The 20,660-nt window shown below is 39.4% G+C and overlaps 1 protein-coding gene across 3 annotated transcripts in view; it reads left to right on the top strand.

The window, feature by feature from the left end:
- The first annotated feature begins 7,962 nt into the window (after positions 1–7,962).
- plek (pleckstrin) overlaps positions 7,963–20,660 on the top strand; it is a 40,064-nt gene continuing 27,366 nt past the window's right edge. For 2 of the 3 annotated variants that reach the window (XM_052011700.1, XM_052011701.1), the window contains exon 1: positions 7,963–8,281. In XM_052011700.1, coding sequence (XP_051867660.1) covers positions 8,234–8,281 — 48 coding nt within the window. In that variant the 5' untranslated portion in view covers positions 7,963–8,233. The remainder of the gene's footprint in view (positions 8,282–20,660) is intronic. The other variant, XM_052011699.1, reaches the window with a different exon arrangement.

Below are 20,660 nucleotides of genomic sequence, written 5' to 3'. Positions count from 1 at the left end.
TTTATGAAAATGAGTTGGGCATAACATAATTCAGCTGACTGAACTTGTTCTTTACAGGTGTCAGCACTGCCCTGCCTGTGTGGGGCATTTACTTAATAAACTGTTATTCCTATAAACTGTCAAGATAGCAGGATGTGACTAAACAACAATGTATAATTTTAACATAGTGAGATACTCCATGGTGCTCCACAGGGTCTTGTGTTTGTTACTTGCCTCATGCATTGATCTATGGGACAAATGCATTGTAAAACATATAGGCATGCTAGTGAATTTAGGAAATACTTAAATAGTTGATACAGAACAATCCTGCCTCTATAATGATACCCCAAACCAAAAGTGAAACATTTTGGAATTGCCTTGCAAGCAGACATTGTAAAAGAGCCTGCTTGTCATCCTTTCTGAAGCCAGTATGCACTATTTAAAAATGTATCACATCAACCTGCAATATTGCTTTCCGTGAAATGAGACATATGCAGTTCACCATATGCCATACTCCTCCATGGCATACCACATCCTGACACTGGCATTTATTAAGTCTTTATTCAATGCTGAGTCAACTTTCTGTCTAGCAGCATTGTGGGAACACTTTAACACAGAGACTACAAAAGAAAGTTGCACATCAATGTTTTCCAAGAGCAACAATAAATAAATGCCTGACTTGCCAGCAAAGCTCACTTCACAAAATAAATAACAAGGTAATGTAGCTGTTGTAAATGTTACTTAAAATCTGATGTGTAATATATAGCCCAATCCTACACATTCTTGTTTAGATGGAATAATTTATATATAAATCAGTTTACAAATAAAGTACATAGATGAATGAATGCAATCTTTAAAGTATAGATCAGTTTACTTCGAGGTCCTCAGTCAAATTGCAAAAGAGGGGAGGCGGGGTGGACACAAGGTGGTGATAGGTAGATGCAGGTAAGAGATAGTGATAGGCAGGTATGGGGGAGGAGGGGAGAGCAGATCCACCAGGGGATGGGTCAAAGGTAAGCAGGAAAAAAGAGGGTAGAAGAAAGAGAGATAGGCTAGGCAAGGGAAGAAAAGAAGGTTGGGGGTGGATGTGGGGGGATTTGTGGGGATTACTTAAAGTGTGAGAATTCAATGTTCATGCCGTTAGGCTACAAGGTTCAAAGATGGAAAATGAGGTGCTGTTCCTCCAGCTTGTACATGGAATGAATCCGTACCTTAAGGGAAATGTTAATAAGAATATTTATTTCAGGCTATATTTCAACATTAAACCTGTATTATTGGAAACGCTGGCAGTGACTAATTATTAGAATAACTGTTTACAATAAATTAATAAATATAAAATTATATTTTTATTGTGAATAGAATTACATTAATAAAATATATACTTAATAAGGTGGTCTGTTCTAAATGTATCTTACAAATTTCACAAGTTTCTCAGTGTATGGCTGACCAAGTGGTTACATTAATCAGCAACAGAGAGTACAGTTCATGACCAAAGGCTCAAAGTAAGATTTGTACAAATAACTTCAATTACCAGCTATCTGAATTATGAAATTTTACAAAATAGTAATTTAGAACATAGAATATTACAGCACAGTACAGGCCCTTTGGCCCATGATGTTGTGTTGACCTTTTAACTTACTCTAAGATCAATCTAACCATTCCCTCCCATATACCCTTCCGTTTTTCTATTATCCATGTGCCTATCTAAGAGTTTCTTATATGACTCTAATGTATCTGCCTCTACCAGCACCCCTGGCAGTGTGTTCCATGCACCCACCACTCTCTGGTAAAAAAACATGCCTCGGATATCCCCCTGTACCTTCCTCCAATCACCTTAAAATTATGCCCCCTCATGTTAGCCATTTCCACCCTGGGAAAAAAGTCTCTGGCTGTCCACTTGATCTATGCCTCTTATCATCTTGTACACTTCTATCGGGTCACCTCTCATCCTCCTTTGCTCCAAAGGGAAAAGCCCTAGCTTGCTCAACCTATCCTCATAAGACATGCTCTCCAATCTGGTGGCATCCTGGCAAATCTCCTCTGCACCCTTTCTAAAGCTTCCACATCCTTTCTATAGTGAGGTGACCAGAACTGAACACAATATTCTAAGTGTGGTCTAACCAAGGTCTCATAGAGCTGCAACATTACCTCATGGCTCTTGAACTCAATCCCCTGACCAATGAAGGCCAACACGCCATATGCCTTCTTAACAACCCTATCAACTTGCACAGCAACTTTGAGGGATCTATGGACTTGGAGCACAAGATCCCTCTGTTCCTCCACACTGTTAAGAACACAGTGCCAAAGATTCAAATATTTGATAATGTGAATTAAAGTGAATTCAAATATTGGATTTTACATATTTCTCAACGAACATCCTAAATCATTTGCAAAAGACCACTCATTAATGGCCAAACGATCCATTTTGCTTAAATGGAAGGATCCAATACCCCCTACTACTTTTCAATGGTTTTCTCAAACTATATCATGTTTAAACTTGGAAAAAATTAGGAGTGGTACTGTTGATCCTTCGCTTAAATTTGAAGATATTTGGAGTCCATTTATTCAATATTTTCACATGATGTAGAATCCCCTTTCAATAACTTTCCAACTTGGGAGGAACAGACTTGACGACGTAATATTGCTCTGTTTCTACTGAGAAATTTTAGCCCAGTTTTTTTTCTTTTTTGTGTTGTTTGTTTTTTTTGTTTAGTTTATATTGTTTATAATTTCTTTATATTGATTTGGGTTTTTTTCAATTTATATAATAAATCTTTTTCTTTCCTTTCTTTAATATTATATTCATTTACTAAGAGATCATTGGATCTACAGATTTTTTTTATGTTTTATTGTTCTTTATGATTATCTATGCTATGATTGTTATCCTGATCTCTTTGTATTACATGTATAAATATTGATGCTATATATCAATCTGTATTAATTTGAAAACTAATAAAAAGATTGAAAAAGAAAGAAAGAACACTTCTATAACTGATGTTTTATCATAGGCCATATACTTGGACTTTCAGAAAGCCAAGAAGTTAACACATAGTAGTCTCATGACAAAGGTTAGGGCACGTACAGTCAGGGTAGAAATTACTATATGGATGGTAGAATGGCTAAAATTCTGAAACTAGAAACCAAGGAAAAAATGTTTTTCCACCTGATGGAGAAAGATGTATTACACAGCGAATAGTATTGGAATCACTGTTATTCACAACACACATCTTGGATTAGGGCTTAAAAATAAGTAACCTAATATAAATAACTTCAGGTGATCTCCATTTTGGGGGATATAGCTTACCCTGAGTAAAATGCACTGTAACTGAAGAAGACTTTAGAAAACAAAGACTTGGTTGTTAAGAATCAAATTAATTTTACCATTGAAAAATGCACTTTTGTAGGAAACATTGGTACATTGCCCAAGTCTTGGAGAGTAAGCTACTAAATGGGCTGGAGGAGCATAGAGATATAGATGAACAAATCATTGTAATTAAAAATGCTAATATAGCCTCAAAATTTACTTCTGGGGATCATAATTCAAAAGCAGTGAAGATGCATGAAAGATGAAAAACACTATGATGCTGGAGGAACTCACCAGGCCAGGCAGCACCCGTGGAGAAAAGCAGGGGGTTAATGCTTCGGGTCAGGACCTGAAGCAATGACTACCTGAGTCCTGAGGAAGGGTCCTGACCCAAAGCGTTGACCGCCTGCTTTTCTCCACAGATGCTTGCTGCCTGGCCTGCTGAGTTCCTCCAGCATCATCGTGTTTTTCATCTGGATTCTAGCATCTGCAGTCCTTTGCTTCTCGAAGATGCATGAAATTTGTGCAGGGATTTAATCAGTCCTGCCTTAGAAATAATGGGCAGTTCCCACATTCTCTAACACCATAGGAGCTCACCATTTGGCCTATCAAATCCAAGCCAGGTCTCAGAGTGCTTCCTTCAATCCTATTCCACCACTTATTTTACTGTAACTTATTCCTCTTGGTTCTCTTGCCACCCACTATACAGGGGATAACTTACAGCAGCCAGTTAACCTGTCAGCTGGCACTGCTTTGAGATGGGGAGGAAACCAAATGAACCTGCAGGAACCCCACAAGATCACAGGGAGAATCTGCAAACTTGACATAGACAGCCCAGGAGGTCAGACTGAACCCGGTTCTCCGGAGCTGCGAGGCAACAGCTCTGCCAGCTGCACCACTGTGCCTGGGAAAAACAAAATGTTCACGAGTCATACCGGAACTGAGAAATTGCACTTCTCAGGAAAGGTTGAATAGATTTTTTTTATGGAAGAGAGAACACTACGGGAGATATTTAAATAATGAATAAATTAGATGGGATGAATATACAGAGAAAAATACCACTTGTTAGAAAATTCAAAAGTTGGAGCTGTAGATACTAGGCAGTTACTAATCAATCCAAAAGGGAATTAAGTATAATTTTCTTTAATCAGAGAGTGGTTAGAACTTACTACCAAGGCAAATGGCTCAGATGCTTTTAGGAACAGACCAGATGAGTACATGACATAAAGGGAAATATAACTATATGTTGAAGGCTGAGATGGAATTGCAGGGAACTCATGGACCAATTGGCTTGAATGCATGTTTCTCCATAACATATCCAATAAATTCTAAATATAACTGATGATACAATGCCTCAACCTTGCTAATATAAATATGATTTATATTTAAATTTATATAGCATTTATCAAAATATATAGGGTTTCATTCATTATCCATAACTTCAAGAAGTTTCTGCTAGATTTTTCACTCAAGGAAACTAATGAGACTGATCTGGACTCAACATGTTCTCCTGAATAGGAAGCATAAATGATAGGATAAGTCCCTGACGGCTAAGATGAAATAATGACTTAAGACAGGTAGGTGGCTAATGAGGGACACTCAACATGAGTTTATAATATGTGTGTCTTTGTGTGTTTTAACTAAAAAAATTGGGGGGAAATCATAGTCAAAGATAATAGTGATGGGCAGCTTTCTGCTTTGACTCTGGAATTTTAGCAAGCATTTGATAGGGTGGCATCCAGACTTCTTACAAAAAAATGAGAGTGTGTTATTAAAGGAAATATGATTTCATATACTGAGAAGAATCCAGGGTTACAAAAGCATGGCGTATGGATGAATAAATGCTCCTGGAATTAATAGAACATGGGTGATGTAAAGCTTGAAGGATATATTCAGGATATATTGGTGATAAAATTGAATCTTATTTCATTCCCTTTCCTGGGTGAAAACAAGGGAACAGATGTCCTGTTTGGGGTGCCAATTTTTCACAAACAGACAGCACAGGAAATGTAAGATAAAACGAGAAAATGCTTGGCAGATCAGGCAGCAACCAAGGAAAGAAAAACATTTAATGTTTAGGCTGAGGGCCCTTCAGCAGAATCTACTGCCTGATCTGCTGATTATTTCCAGCATTTATTTTGTATTTTACCATCTGCAGTGTTTTGATTTTCATGCACTTATGTTATTTTCATGTACTCCTGTACAATGTTATTACCACAAAATTTATCTGGTGGAATGAGCACAGTAAACAGCAGAATAAGTCAGTATTTGGGTGTGTAAATGCCTACTCAGATGGACAACACTATACCATGACAGGGTGATCATGATTTGGCCATTCCACAGTCAGTCACACCACTGATAACACTGCTCTGTGCCACTGGAACTGAGCAGTTAGTTTATGTGTAACCATTCTCAACTCCGTGCATTTCTGATGAAAATACCTGCTTAGGTTGAGAGGAGTTGTCCTGGCTTCCTTCACACGTTACATTTGCTCTTTAAATTAACAGCTTTCTAAGTAAATAGTTAGTTGAACCATCAGTTTTTGATGTGAAGTCAGATATATGCCTTGCCCCATGCCCAAATTGTTGTTTGATGCAGACTTTTCAATATCTGAAATTAGTCTCTGATCCTCATAACCACATTGTAGGCAAGATGTTGGTCCCTGGTGTGTCCTCAGAATAAACCCAGGGCACCCACTTCACTTACAGTGGCCCCAAGTAATTATCAGTTGGAGGAAGGCAAATGGATGAAGTGAGTGTGGATCATCCATGGCCTCCAGTGCTGTGAACAAGAGCCTTACATGCATCTTAACATGAGAATTTTTATTTTACCCCTTGACGGCAGCCTTCGTGATGTCAGATGATCTCAACCAAGGAATTTCTTGGATGGGTTCAAAAACAAATGTTTGTCCCCTTATTGCTATATTCCAAAAATTGATTTAGACAGCCAAACCAATAAGACATGAAACATGACAAGGGCTATCAGATCTGAAACATTAACTGTTTTTTTCATTTGGGCAGTTGATGCCTGACTTGCTGATTGTTTTCAGCAGTTTCTGTTTTTATTCCACGACATCAAACATATTTCCAATGCAAAAAAAATGTTTAAAAATCTGCAGATATTGGAATTCTGAAATAAAATCAGAAAATTCTGGAAAAACTCAGCAGGTCAGGCAGCTTCCGTGGAATGTGAAGCAGAGTTAACGTTTCAGGTCGATGATCCTTCGTCAGTAATGAGGACCGGAGACCAATTCCAGATACAAAGTGTCTATTAGAACCATAGAACCACAGAACAATACAGCACAATACAAGCCCTTCAGCCCACCATGTTGTGCCAACCTTTAAACCTCGCTTAAGACTATCTAACCTCTTCCTCCCACATATCCCCCTATTTTAAATTCCTCCATATGCTTATCTAACAATCTATTGAACTTGACCAGTGTACCTGCCTCCACCACTACCCCAGCGCATTCCATGCACCAACCACTCTCTGGGTGAAAAACCTCCCTCTGATATCTCCCTTGAACTTCCCACCCATTACTTTAAAGCCATGCCCTCTTGTATTGAGCATTGGTACCCTGGGAAAGAGGCGCTGGCTGTCTACTCTATCTATTCCTCTTAATATTTTGTACACCTCTATCATGTCTCCCCTCATCCTCCTTCTCTCCAAAGAGTAAAACCCTAGCTCCCTTAGTCTGTCCTCATAATCCTTACTCTTCAAACCAGGCAGCATCCTGGTAAATCTCCTCTGCACCCTCTCCAATGCTTCCACGTCCTTCCTATAATGAGGTGACCAGAACTGGACACAGTACTCTAAGTGTGGTCTAACCAGAGTTTTGTAGAGCTGCATCATTACCTCGCTGCTCTTTAACTCGATCCCCCGACCTATGAAAGCTAACATCCCATAAGCTTTCTTAACTACCCTATCCATCTGTGAGAAGTCTTCATCAACTAGCGGTTTGGGCTTGGGGCAAGTGATGTATTTGACCTCATAGCAAAAAAAAAAAGACTAATAATATCGATTTATTTCGCAGCCAATTTAAAGAGGAGGAAACCAAACTCATGAAGGAAACTAGGGCAACTCCTCCCAATCTAAGCGGGGAACTTTCATCAGAAGTGTATGCAGTTGAGAATGGTTACACACTAATCAACTGCTTCAATACAGTCTCAGTGGCACAGAGCAGCGCTGTCAGTGGCGTGGCTTTGTGCAATTCTTTTCATCTTTTCCCACTATAAGGCAGCTGTGGCTTCCCCAGCTCTAGGGTCAGAGGTCCGGGACTTCAATGTCATGCCCAAACACTTGAGCACAAAATCCAGGTAGAACTTCCAATTGGAGAACGGGTGAATCTTTAATCTGAGGGTCTTTCTTGGTCGAGAAATGGGCATTGTAACCATTCCAACCCAGAGCAGGGAGGTTTTGATACTGTCTGCGTCTAATATTCACCCTTCAATCAGCATCACAATAACAATCTGGCCAGTACCAGGTTTATATTTGTGGGATCTTACATATTGGCTGCCACCTTTCTAGCGACTGTGCCTCTATAGCAAAAACACACTTCGGTGGCCAGAAAAAAAAACTGAGAGGAAAGCCGTTTCACAAGGGCGAATCTCCCTTTTTTTAAAAAAATGCAACACGTTAAAATGGCTCTTGCATAATACATAGATGGCAGTACCAGCAGAAGACAGATTTCCAGTCACGTGAAGATCCAGAACTTATCTCCATCCCTGCAGCAGTGAAGGGATGTTCCCCAATACTTCCTTCATCATCTCACCCAATTGACGAACAGACTGAACCTCATCAGGCGGCGTGCCTTGGAGATTCACGGGCTTTGCATGCGGAAACGGTTTCTTTTCTGGGCGTCATGATACGATGTGACAGTGAGGAACCGTGAAAACCAGCAGTGACTACAATCCATTCCCGGACCGAAAGCCATTAGTACAAGAGCTCAGCATGGAGGTGGAGGCAAAAGTCATCCGAGAGGGTTACCTTGTCAAAAAGGTAGGGTTTATGTGGGATCAGCCTGAGTGTGTGAAGTTTACATTTGTTGCACTTCTGTTGTTACATGTCGGTGGGACCTATCACTAATGTTAGCACTTCTTTAAAAGACGTTTATACACCCGCAATGAATATATGTTTCTTTAAGAGGAGACCCAAGAAACTGCAGGTGGAGTCCGGAGCAAAATGAACCAAACTGCTGGAGGAACTCAGCGGGTCAGGCAACCGTCTGTGGAGGCAAAAGGATGGTCGACGTTTCGGGTCGACCCGCTTCCTGACCCGCTGAGTTCCTCCAGCAGTTTTTTTTGTTTTGTTTTTTAAATGTTTCTTTAAATCCGGTTGAACCATGAATGATTACTATGTTTCGGTGGAAACAAAATCATCGGATGTATTCTCTTGAAAAGTTTGGAAATCCTGGGTTATATTTTGCCATTTGCAAGTGTAAGCATCTTCCAGAAATCTCAAACGATTTACCAGCATTTCTGTAAACTCTAGTTTTTTTATTAAAAAAAATTCTTTTTCATTCCCGCCTCTGCTAATAGGGGGAAATAAGTGGTCAAACTCGAAAATGGGGAACTGCAGTTTTTTTTGCAAAACTCTGTGAATGCGTGTGCGGATGTATTACAGTGTACCATAGCTGGTCCCTGGCACTAACAGAGTGTGCAGTGACGGCCAGCTTTCGATTTGCAGGGGAATCAAGCATCGTCGTTCTTCGTGCCATTGCAACTTGTCAAAATAAACCGGTTAGAATTTATTTGCCCAACTGGTAGTTGTATCCGGACTCGAGGCAGGAAATTTTCAACTTGGACTTTTAAGACAGTGTACTGCAACTTCGCATTTCCGAGTTTATTTACACAGAGTCGCGCGGTTGAATGCGTAAAATCCCTTTACAGGAGATCACTTTACAGCAAAGGGGAAATAAAAAGAACTGCTTTATTAAGAGCAACCTCCACCCCACCCCCACCCCCCTAAACTCACAGTGAATATCAGCTGTAGCTCGGCCGGCAAGTCACTAAATTGCAGCTCAAGACCCACTCAAGAGATTTGAACACAAAATTCTAAACTCGTGAATGTTCAGATCCTGCTGTGTTAAGTGGCCCTGGCTTTTAAATCAGATGTCAAACTGAAAGCCCGTACACCCTCTAAGGTGAGTGGAAAAGCTCCCATAGTAAAGTTTTGAGGAAGAGCAGGGCCGTGTTCTCTCCTGTTCTGGTGAAGCAGTTTCATCACCACAGATTGTCCAGTCATTACCACAGTACTTTCTGCACAAAGCTGCTGTGTATATATTGACTAATGCATTTCCTGCATTACAATATTTATTGCCCCTCTCTAATTGCCCTTGTAAAGATGATGATGGGCTGCCTTCTTTTACCATTGCAGTCCTTCTAGTGAGGGTACTCCCACAGTGTTCCTGGGGAGGGACTCCCTGAATTTAGAACCAATGATGATGCAGGAATAGCAATATATGAATCAGTCAGTATGGTGTGTGACTTGGAAGGGAACCTGCCAGTAGTGGTGTTCCCATGCATCTGAAGCCCTTGTCCTTGGTCATAGATTCCATAGATTTGTGAGGTGCTGTTGGAGTAACCTTGACAAGTAACTGCAGTGTGTTTTGTAAATGGTACACACCTTTGTCATGGTGCACTGGTAGTTGAGGTGTCGGGGTAGTGGAAGAGTGCCAGATAAGCAGGTTGCTGTGTCCTGGATGGTGTTAAGCTTCTTAGGTGCTGTTGCAGCTGCACTCATCCAGGCAAGTGGAGGGTATTCTGTGATATTTCTGACTTGTGCCTTGTAGATGGTGGGAAGGCCCTGAAGTGTGGGAAGATGAGTTACTTGCTACAGAAATGTGGCTTCTGACTTGCTATTATAGTCACAGTACTTATGTGGCCAGTCCAGTTAACTTACCAGTCAACAATGACCTCCAGACTGTTGATGGTAAGTTAACTGCAGTGGTGAGGGACTCAGTGATGATAATGTCATTGAATGTCAAGGATAGGTGGTTGGATGGTCATTGTCTGCCACATTTGTGGGGCAAATTTTACCTGCCACAACAAAATATTTGAATGGGAAGTGTTCCAGGGTTGAGGGTAAACAGTAGTAATGGAGGTTCAATGGGAATACATGGGTGGATTGAACAAAGAGTGGTACAAGCACAAAGAGCTTAATGGCCTCACTCTTCACTACATCATCCTCTGATTCCCTGACAGGTTAGTGAGTTGCTCACAACCGAGTGTTGCTCATCTGAACATTACATCAGGATGGGCTGCAGAATACACTCAACACAGATATAACCCACATGAAGGATCTTTGAGGAAAGGCAACTGCTTACAGTCACCCAAAGACCCCCGATCCCCTAGCCCACTCCTCCATATCTAACCCTCCAGTACAAATGTATGGCCTAGAAGATCACACTGCATATGGCCAGCAAGGTATTAACTGGAAATATGTTATCAGGGCAGGGGTATTGGCCCCTACAATAATAATAATAATTAAGAATATTAAGAACCTGTGAATATTTCTGTTTGAGTTTGATGTCCTCCTCCAAAAACAGTCAAATTTAAATCCCTGTGTATGCCCCTGCCTGGAACTTTGTTTCACAGTGAACCATGTGTAAGTTTTTCTTTACAAAGTAAAACATATAATTTTAGAAGAAGAAGGAAGGACAGTTGTTCCCAAATCCCACTATTCACAGAAAACTATCACTCATTTTCTGCTGAACAGAGGCCAAAAAAATCAGACTCATCATTTTCTGTTTGTATAAAAGTAAGTATATAGAGATACAGTTTTGTCTGTCAGAGGAACATGATAGATGCAAGTGGACAGATAATGCCCAGTCACAACACAAGCTAACTTCCCATCGAGCAGAATTATGAATTATACTAGTCCCATGAACCAGTTTTATTTCCATTATGATGTACCGTCAAATTGAGAGATAAGCATTTAGATTCTTTCAAGATATCAAAAGCTGAATTAGTCTTCACTTTTACACAAAAAAGAATTAATTTCACAGGCGATGAATACGTGAACAATAGAATGAATATTTGGTCATGCCGAAGATCTCCCTTGATGGATTTGTGGATAACTGTTATAATTTGGAGTCCATGGTCAACTGATCTAACACAGGAAATTCTGCACATCATCATGTTTTCTTTTCCAGCTTCCAAGCTGAATTCCTACAACACCTCTTGCAAATGTCCAAAACATTTTATACCCAGTTATGATCAGTCTTCCCAAAATGCCCAATGAAATCGAGATTATTAATTAACTCTTTCTCATTGCACAATATTAGATATAAAACAGTCTGTTCCCTTGTTGGTTCCTCAACATATTAATCCAGAAAATGATCTCTTATACTCTCAATGAATTTTCTTCCACACCATTACTGCTAGTTTGGTTTGTACGGTCAACATCTAGTTTAAAGTCCCCATGATTTTTGTGTTACCCTTGTTACATCTGCTGTTTAATTTGAGAATAACAGCTAGATGCACAATGCATCCATTAAGCTGTATATATGAAAGGGTGAAATGGAGATTGACTTTGAAGTAATAAAGATAAAGGTGAGATGGAGATCAATGTTTTCATTAAATTACCAAAGAGATTCATTGGGGTGAATAGGAGTGCTCTTGAAAACATTTAAAAAAAGAAATCCATTGCTTAGGCCATCAACTTGGTCTGTTGACAATGCAAATTTATTTTGGATAACTTCATCCTAATTATTAGTGGGCCTTGTTCCAAAGCTACCCCGCATGTGTTTTTTTTCCCCCCATACATATACAGAATACATACATTGATCACAAATCAGTGTTTATTGTCCACCTGCAGTTGCTTTAGGGAAGGCAATGATCCGATACTTTCTTTGAGTGTTGCCGCTTGTGTGGTGAAGGTGAACCCATGGTGATGCTACATAGGAAGTTCCAGGGTTTTGACCACGAACAATAAAGAAACTATGATATACTTCTGAATGAGGGTGGCATGTAATCCATCACAGTGAGGCCAGTGGTTGACAGAGGAAAGGGAGAGTATTTCACTAGGACAGAAGAAAATGCTTTCATAATGTTGAGTTGCTCCAGTGCACAAAGAAATAACATTTTAGATTGTGGCATGAGGAATCAAACTCGCTAACAAAAATACAGAAAAGATCAAAATCTCAAGAGTGGAGGAAGGCAGAAATTGCCTCTCCATAATGACCATGATCAAACCATTGTTATTTATAATTTACTTTAATGATTTGGGCTCAGGAACAGCTATCAAAATTTGCAGATTACACCAAACATCTCAGCTGATACTAACTTACAAATGATACAAAGTGACATTAGAACATTTTCAGATTTGACATTTGTGGCAAATTGACTTCATTGTGGATAAATATGAGGTGATTGATTCAGGTAGGAAAAACAGAACTATCACCTACATCTCAGAGAAAAGTACATTGAATGGGGTAGAAGAACAATGGAATTTGGGGATTCAACTCAACAGATATAGCCCAGCAAAGTCGTATATATACTAAAAATGATTGGGATTTATTTCAAAAAAGTAAAGTTGTGTTAAACTCGAATGCAACATAACCATTTTGCCCCTCTAAAGTGATAACTTAGACATAGCAGCACTGAAGAAGGCAAAAAAACAAGTTTACACAGATATTATCTGAACTGAGATATAATGGCAACAGAAATAAATTACGCAGTTTGGTACTTTTTACTTTAGAAAAGGGAAGACTTATGGAAGACCTGTCAGAGACTTTGAAAGTTAAGAATAGTTTGGATGTTAGATGTGGAGAAAAGATTTCCAACTGTTAGAGGAATCCAAGACTAGGGATCAATTTTTAATTTATTTTTTCGTGGGATGTGAATATTGCTGTCAGAGCCAATGTTTATCATCCAAGCTTAAAGACCTCTAAACTGAGCAGACTGTTAAGAGTCACATGCAGCCTCAAGCAGTAACAATGACAGACTTCTTTTCTTGAAAGACAATAGTGAACCAGCTGCTTTTATGGAAATTTCATCATTCTCATCATAATTTTTCCCACTTTTATTTACTGAATTTAAGCTTCCCAGTTGCTGTGTGTGATCCAACCTGTGTGGGAGACAATCGTGCAAGCTTCTGGATGCCATTCTAGTAAACTAAACCACAATGCCACCAGAAGATACCTACTAAGAAATCCACTGGAGAAATAAAGAGAAATGTCTTTACTTAGACTATAGTTGCTGTGGGATTTACCACCACAGAATGTGGTTGAGGCAAATTGCATAGTTGTATTTAAAAAGATACCAGGGATGACTACAAAAGGGAATGGAAATATATGCTAAGGGCTTGAAATGAGGCAGATGGAGTGGGAGGAAACTCATATGGAGAATAAACACCACCAATTGACCAGTTTGGCTGACTAACCTGTCCTGTATATATAAGCCATGGAATGCTTTTCTTTGCAAATTTCTCCCTTCTCCTCCTCTTGTACAGGAATGTACATAGTCCATCTTCCCCTCTGTTACACACACACACACACCACACACCACACACACACACACCACACACACACACACCACACACACACACACACACACACACACCACACACACCACACACACACATTGGGTTCACTGTCTAATGAACAGGATCTGAACCCAGAGCTAATTCTTGTCTCAGTAATTCAGGGGACTCAGGGCACTTGGCAGCAACTGCTACAAAATTAATCTCCCTAAAAGGCTCAAATCAGGAATGAGGTGGGTTGTACTTAACACCTAGTCACTTTCAACTTCTGTTCACAGATAAATTTTTACTTCTACATTACTTAAATTGGTGGTGAATACACCTAGATAATGAAGGGCATGTTACTTTCCTTCTGTTTACTGTTGGCTCACTTGAAATACTCTCTTTCAGTCAAAATGGCATAAATTCAGTTGATAATGTGAATTATGCATTATTATCTACATACAAGTTTCTTCCTGTTGTCATTGTCACTGTCAGTACACATCTCCTAATGCCTGAATCTTCTTTCTCGTTTGTAAGAAACTATCGCAGAGTTACAGCCATTAATTCTTTCTGATATTCAGTACCCTCATAGAGCCATTCACTTCTAATTTCCTAGAGATGGAGATCAATTCTCCTGATTACCCTACTGTAACTTCACAACCACCAGAGTTGCAAATGGTGTAAAAGGCCATTTACCAAATTTCCTTGGAGTGTCTGGCAATCTTTGGACAAGTGATTGCAAGAACTTTGAGGAAATTCTCCCTCTTCACTGTTAAAATGACTATTCATGATACCAGTCATTTGTTTTTTAAAGAGATACATGTTCCACCACATTGAAACTTGGTCTGCACTAAGTTTTAGAGATGGAAAATCACTGGGTATGATCATAGGAACATAGGAATTAGAAGCAGGAGTAGGCCATTAGACCTTTGAGTTTGCTCTGCCATTCAGTAAGATCATACTGATCTGACTGAAACCTCAGCTCTACATTCCTGAAGACCTGCTGTAACTTTTCACCCCACTGGTTATCAGGAGTCTATCCAAGTCTTGCTTAACATTATCAACAGTTCCACTTCCATTGCCCTTTGAGGAACCTAATGAATTTTTTTTGTTTGTCTTATCGCTGTCTGAATTACATTATCAAGGGGGTGAAAGGTTAAAGCAGGTGGACAGGAATGTTGAGCTGAGTTTACAGTCAGATCAGCCACCCTTTATTTTTAGAACCCCAGTTCTAGATGCTCCTGCAAAAGGAAACATCCTCTCCAAATCGCCTTGTCAAGAGCCTTCAGACATTTATATAGTTTTAGTTCCGCTGTCTCTATGAAGCAGTGGTGGGGAAAGATTTATTGCAACATCTACAAATGACATTCACTTATTCACGCTTATTTAAGCTAAAGGATGAATGCTTCTGTTGCATAATATTTTCAACACTGAAGAACAGCAGGTTGGACCAGCAGATAGAGTCAGTGTGGAGTTATCATAGAGTCATACAGCACAGAAACAGGTCCTTCAGCCTGTTGACTCCATGCTGACTATCAAGCACCCATTTACACTAATACTACACCAATCCTATTTTATTCTCCCCACTTTCCACAAAAATCCCTCTAGATTCACCCACTTACTTACCTGCACAATAGAGTCACTGTACAGTGGCCAGTTAACCTACCAACCGAGGCATTTTTGGGATATGGGAGGAAAACAGAACACTTGGGGGGAAACCACACGGTCACAGGGAGAACTAATACAAAAAGCACCAGAGGTCAGGGCAGAACTTGGGTTACTGGAGCTGTGAAGCAACAACTCTATTAGATGTGTATATCATGGAGTGACTAAGTATTTCCTTCAAAATTTTGAAAGGGGAAAGAAGAAGAAGGTTTTCAGATCAACTCAAGGCTACCAAATTATCTTTGATATTTTCTTAGGTGTTTGGGAGCCCTGTAACTGAATAGCCCTATTGAGATCTTGTGAGACAGAAAGAAAACCACTGTACTGTACCCTAGTATGAAATTAGGTTACCTGATCAGGTCAGATTGCACTTTTTGAAATCTTTAAAGAGGAATCGGCTATCAGTGTCTCCTCAACTCTCAGCTCCTGTCACGTAGAAAGATTCAAGAAAGTTTATCTTTCTCTCTGCAAGAGAAAATCAATGGACGTTTGCTATAAAAATAACTTGCTTAATAAATCATGATGCTGTACTCAGCAGTTACCACGACAAGGAGGAAGATCAAGTTCTTTTCCTTCTGTGCTGTAAAGAAAGTATATGCCAGGGTATTTATATAATGTCTATAATGTACACACTTTGAGTGAAAAATGAATTGCTTTATTTCATTTTCAGGATCTGGGTGTCACTGGCAAGGCCAACATTTATTTCCCAGCTCTAAGTGCTCTTGAGAGGTTGGTGGTGAACTGCCTTCTTGAACCAATGCAGTCCATAGAATGGATAGCATATTATGGATAGTATAGTATTAGCAATGTTTGAATCTCATTAAAAGTAACATGTTTATAAAATCAACAATCCTTTATCAGAATTTCCTTATCTGAATTCTAATTTTTTTGCCTCATTGTTGTGGCAAAAGTCAGATTTGTAATTCTTAAGAATCAATACGCATTGAATAAATTTGACACACACAAGCGTCAATTTAAAGTATAGTCCATTTTTAAACATCTCATTCTGGAAAGGAATGGGTGCGGCTTTCTCTTCATCCTCATTTTCTTCTGATCAAAAATATCAGTCCTGAGTTGAACTGGCTAAGGTCAACTGAGAAATTAGATTAATGGAAGCAATAGAAGATAAATAATGGAAACACTGAAGGAATAATTCACAACAAATATACATTCCAGCAAAGCTTATTTTATATGGATATGGCAGGGATTCATTCTAGTCTCATAATTTTGGATTCTGAGTGGGAAACTGAAGTTGGGGGTCAAGAGTTCTCCAGGCTCAAATATTCCACCTTCTCCTGCTACGAATTCTTGTTTTTCAGGAAAAGAAATGTGTTTAAAAACTTCCCTGGAAGCAGCTTGGATCATTTGAATTTGCTTTGAAATGGTCGTTGAATATCTTTCACCCATGATTTGTGGACAAGAATAGGAAATGGCTTAATTGGGCAACAAATGGGGACATAGAAATAATGCAGCACAGAAGGAGATGATTCTTCCCATGATCCCAGTTTTTTTTGAGCAATCCAATTAATGTAATTCCTCTGATCTTTTCTCTTAGCCTGTAATTTTTCTTTCCTTTATCCAACTTTTGTGAGAGATCTACTTTCACAGTCCTTTGAGGCTGTGCATTCTTGCTCACAACACATTTCCTCATATCATCTCTGATTCTTTTACTAACCAGCTTAAATCAGTGCCTTCTGGTTACCGGTCCTTCTGCCATGAGAAACATTTTCTCCCTAATTTTCACTATAAAGTTCTTCATGTTTTTTAGGCACGTCCATCAAACTCCTTTTCAAGGGTAACATCTCTAGCTTCTTTACTTTGTCCTCAGAACTGAGATCCCTTGTATCTGGTTTGTTCTCTTAAATCTATCTTGCCTCCTCTCTCAGACCTTCCAAAACTGAGATTGAGGCAGTGTTTTGTGAAGCCTTCTCATAAATTCCAACAGAGCCAAGATTTGACATTAAGATTGCATGACTGCAGCATCATACTGAAAATGTTAATCCATCCAACTCCACTTTCCCACAAAGCTCTTCTAACAAGTACAGGACATGCTGAAAGCACTCAGCAGGTCAGCATCTATGAAAAGAGAAACAGTTACCTTTCGGGTCTTGGATCCTTCATCAGAACTCCTCTAACAGTTGACCTGTAAAAGCAATATTAATTCCTCAGGATAAATCATGCCTGCTTCTGTCTGGTTATCAAGTGTAACAGATTCTATGATAACAAAATCAATTCGAGTTTTCTTGTGAGGTTCCCAACAGATGGTTATGCTTTTTTCAGGGATTCCAAGTATGAAATTACTGTAGCTGTACTTTCCCAGTATCTGAATGTTCATTTTTGAAGATGTAACTTTGGCCAACGGTTATTTCAAAGCTTCCTTTTTTTCTTAAAAAAAACTGGAAGGTTGCTAAATACTGAAGGAAGCTTAAAAGTTATGCAGTGCTTTCAGTCTGCACCACTTATTCCGTCTGGTTATGACCATGCATTCAGTTCATCCTCTCACTAACTGTAGTAAGTCCTCTAAAGGTTTTCTGCTTTAGAAAGCTGGCTGAATGTTTTCACTTGAAGATGTCAGTGTTGGTATTCTGTTACTTATTTTGTGTTGAAAGACCAAGTGAGTGATTTCTTCCCTTTTCCATCATGTTTAGGTCAAACCACTTCTGCTGCTAGTTTTGAATGCTGAAATTATAAAACTTGTGAAATAATTTAACCCGGTTTACTAATTACAGTTCCCAGAACAAATAATGAATTGTATTAAAACAAAAAAAATCCTCAGTATATATTCAATGGTAATATTTTTGAGATAAACTCCTTCTCCAATAAAGAAATACAATTGTTTCCAAACCTTAAATTCATTTTCTAAATGTCCCTTCAGTCTGAATCAAGAAGAAAAATTTGGTCAACTTGGGTTAGTTAGAGCTGGGATTGTTGGTGTAACATGGACATTGGTATTTCAGATACAATGGACAAATAGGTGAGAACAGAACCACATAATGAATAAAGAAGCTGGAGTAGACAATCCGCTGCTGGAGTCTGCTCTCCAAGTCAATTGAATCATGACAGATCCTTGACTTCAACTCTGTTTTCCCATCAGATCCTCAGATCTCTTCATTTCCTCGGGGTTCAAGTGCCAATCAATCTCAACCTTGAATACTTTTATTGTGGGATGTGGGCATCATTGGCAAGGTCAAATATTATTAACTACCCTTGAGAGGATAATGGTGAGAAGTCCTCTGGAACTATTGCAGTTGTGTGTTCAGACACATCAAGAATGATGGTGCCTTGGGAGTTCCAATTCTTCAATCCTCAACAAGTGAGGCACCAGAACGATATTTCTAAGTCAGACTGGTATTTTAACTGGATGGGAACTCCCAGTAGGTGTTCTCATGCACCTGTTGCCCTTGTCCTTCTACAACTTGGAGTTTGTGGATTATGAGTTGGAGAACTGCTGTCAGGAAACCTTGTGAGTTGTTGCAACATGTCTTGTAGTTTTTACGCAAACTACCAGACACATTGCAGCAACTCACAAGGTGCATGTGGGGGACAGAATGACTTTTAAGGTCACTTACAACAAGCTAATTTACTTCACAACTGAGGATCCTAATTGATATTCCATAACTATTAATTGTACTCTTACATGGAGCCTTCAACAAAATTGCCATATGCTCCTTTTAAAGGAAGTGGGCAACCTGTGTAAAATTGTATGCAATTCTTCCAGCTTCTGTTCTATATTTTACCTCCCCCAGCCTTTGCTATTCCCAGCTGTCCAAATATACTCACTCTTTCCTGCTCTCAATTAGTTGAATTCCATTCGTCCACCATTGACATAGAAACCTACTAACTCCCCCCCCCCCCCACCCCATCTCTAAGTCCTTTAGCTGCTATGGGAACACACTGTTTCTCTAACCATTCCCAATCTCACATAAACATCTACCCTTCTGTGCAGTTTACCCAGAATCCCATTTCCAAGGCTCTCCTGGATAACTTGACGTATTATCCGAGAAGTTACCCTTCCCCTTCTGGGGACTCCAGAACAATTCCAATATATTGCAAACCCTTCTTGTAGTCTTCTTCAATTGTGATACATTTTCTTTCAAGCTATCTTTTCAGTTTTTAGGTCTATTGGATTTGCTTGTTTGGTGAGTTAAACAATTGCTGGGCCAAAGTGATGGGTTGATTTGCTACAAAGCCTCACCATTGCTGCCTGAAATAGGCCAGGATGGGAGGTATAAGAGGTGGGTGAACATATAATGCTGACTGACATGTGGGACAGACATTGTTATATCACTTCACTTCTTACCCTGCAGGATGATAGAAATTCAGAGTGAAACTTGGGAATAACTATTACTGTCTTCATGCAGCAAATGCTGTGCGTCTACAAGCTGTTACCATCAACCATGGTGCTTGGTTGAATAATTCTTTAATGTCCATATCTAACTGACTGAACATAAAACATGCAGCTGAGGAAACTGCTGAGTTTTAACCTTCTGAAACTAGAATATGTGAGATTGCAACTTCCTGACTGACCCTCTTGTGGCTACTTGTTCAGAATGCTTGTGTTTTGGGGTGATGTACATTGCGTACTGAAACCCAAATTGTCCTGAACTGGGATATTCAAATGAGCAAGCATGCACAAGTTATTGCATTTGTTTTTTGATGCTTTTGAGAGTCATGCAATTGGATACTCATTACAAATAGCAATTTCCACATTGTCCATCCTGGAGAAGTATTACAACAATGTCAAACACTGGTACAATGCTGAGAGGTTTGTCAAATTTAAGTTGAAGCATGACAAAGTTAACTAGAGTGTGATTGGACATTATTTTTGGTACTAGTTGGATGAAGGTGATTGGTTCCTCAAGCTTAGATATTTACTGTGAATACAACTGCTGAGATAATACACTTGTGGCTTATTAGGGCTAGGAAAAAACCCTATATGCTTTTGATGAATCAAAAATAACTTGCAAGAAAATAACAGGAGACTACTAGCACTATTTAGCCAAATCGGGCATCCTTTAAATGTCTCCGGAGCTGAGGTTCTGGTGCTTAGCTACATATTGGGAATTTGGCCACATACCATTGCGATTTTACTGCTCAGTGTACTGGGAAGAGGCACAGATGTGCTTCTGGCACATGAGGACCTTTTCCAGGAATATGGGAACAAAACTTTGACTCATGGTCAATAAGTCTCATGTAACCTAGTATCCAGCATTAGACTGGTATTGAATTACATTTAAAACTGATAGAG

The sequence above is a fragment of the Pristis pectinata genome, chromosome 3 (assembly GCF_009764475.1).
Source record: "Pristis pectinata isolate sPriPec2 chromosome 3, sPriPec2.1.pri, whole genome shotgun sequence".
Classification (NCBI taxonomy): Eukaryota; Metazoa; Chordata; class Chondrichthyes; order Rhinopristiformes; family Pristidae; genus Pristis; species Pristis pectinata.
The sequence above is the reverse complement of the archived record's forward strand: the minus strand, read 5'-3'. Positions and strand labels throughout refer to the sequence as shown.